Source organism: Triticum dicoccoides, chromosome 2B (assembly GCF_002162155.2).
Source record: "Triticum dicoccoides isolate Atlit2015 ecotype Zavitan chromosome 2B, WEW_v2.0, whole genome shotgun sequence".
In the NCBI taxonomy this organism is placed as follows: domain Eukaryota; kingdom Viridiplantae; phylum Streptophyta; class Magnoliopsida; order Poales; family Poaceae; genus Triticum; species Triticum dicoccoides.
Genome location: NC_041383.1, coordinates 169,344,993 through 169,345,860, shown reverse-complemented (window position 1 = coordinate 169,345,860; position 868 = coordinate 169,344,993). Strand labels below are relative to the sequence as shown.

Sequence of the window (868 nt, the reverse complement as noted above, 5' to 3'; positions counted from 1 at the left end):
ACGCCAAGCAAGAGCGTCGTCCTGTATTCGCCAACGAGGGCGGCAAGGGAGCGCCGGCCGGCCGGCCGAGTAGTTTACTCGATCGTGGTTCCGTCCAAACGCCAAAACTAGACGACAAATCAAGCCATGTCCATCAGCCCCCGGCCTCCCCGATGCTACCAACTGGAGTAGCAGCCGTTTCTATCTGTCACTATATAGCACACCTGCCCTTGTTGCCTCAACACATTTCTCCTAACTTGGTAGTTACCACCCAAAACCCTAGAAGCTCCGCACAAACACCGACTCGTAACTTTCGAAAGCAGCATATGGAGGGAGGGGACTTCCACAAGAGCGGCTCACCAGAGGATACTGGCGGATCAAGGCGGGCGCCGGCATACTACGAGTGCAGTTTCTGCAAGAGGGGGTTCACCAACGCGCAGGCGCTCGGCGGGCACATGAACATCCATCGCAAGGACCGCGGTGGCAGTGGAGGCAAGTCTCGTGGGGCTGCGCCGCCGGCTGCCGGCCAGCAAGACGGTGCCGGTGGGAATCAGGCTCACTTGGGGCTTACCTTGGGAAGGAATGGGGACAGCGGGGAGGACGTGGACTTGGAGCTCCGGCTTGGCCACTACCCTTACAACTAGCTAGCCGGCCGGCCGGCCGGCCGGCAGGCCATATAGATCATTAATGTTTGTTAACTGCTTGGAGGATTAATTAGCTATACGGTACTCGCCAGTACTGATTTGGTAGGTCATTTCGTACTTTGTTTGCTGTTTTATTTGATTTCGAATTTGGTTAATTTGTTGTAGTTTGCTACTAGGTATACGAATGAAAGTAATGGATCAGAGTATATGACCAATAATCGAGGAATCTGATGTGTGATTTTTCG

General features: G+C 54.1%; 1 protein-coding gene across 1 annotated transcript; it reads left to right on the top strand.

Annotated features, from left to right (window-relative positions):
• Positions 1 to 305: 305 nt before the first annotated feature.
• Positions 306 to 623, top strand: LOC119360873 (probable transcriptional regulator RABBIT EARS). The gene has a single exon (XM_037626343.1). It carries the CDS (start codon positions 306 to 308, stop codon positions 621 to 623), a length of 318 nt encoding a protein of 105 aa, XP_037482240.1.
• Positions 624 to 868: the final 245 nt, after the last annotated feature.

Bases quoted from the DNA above. Each gene is read 5' to 3' on its own strand.
- LOC119360873 (XM_037626343.1), top strand. From the start codon at position 306: ATGGAGGGAGGGGACTTCCACAAGAGCGGCTCACCAGAGGATACTGGC.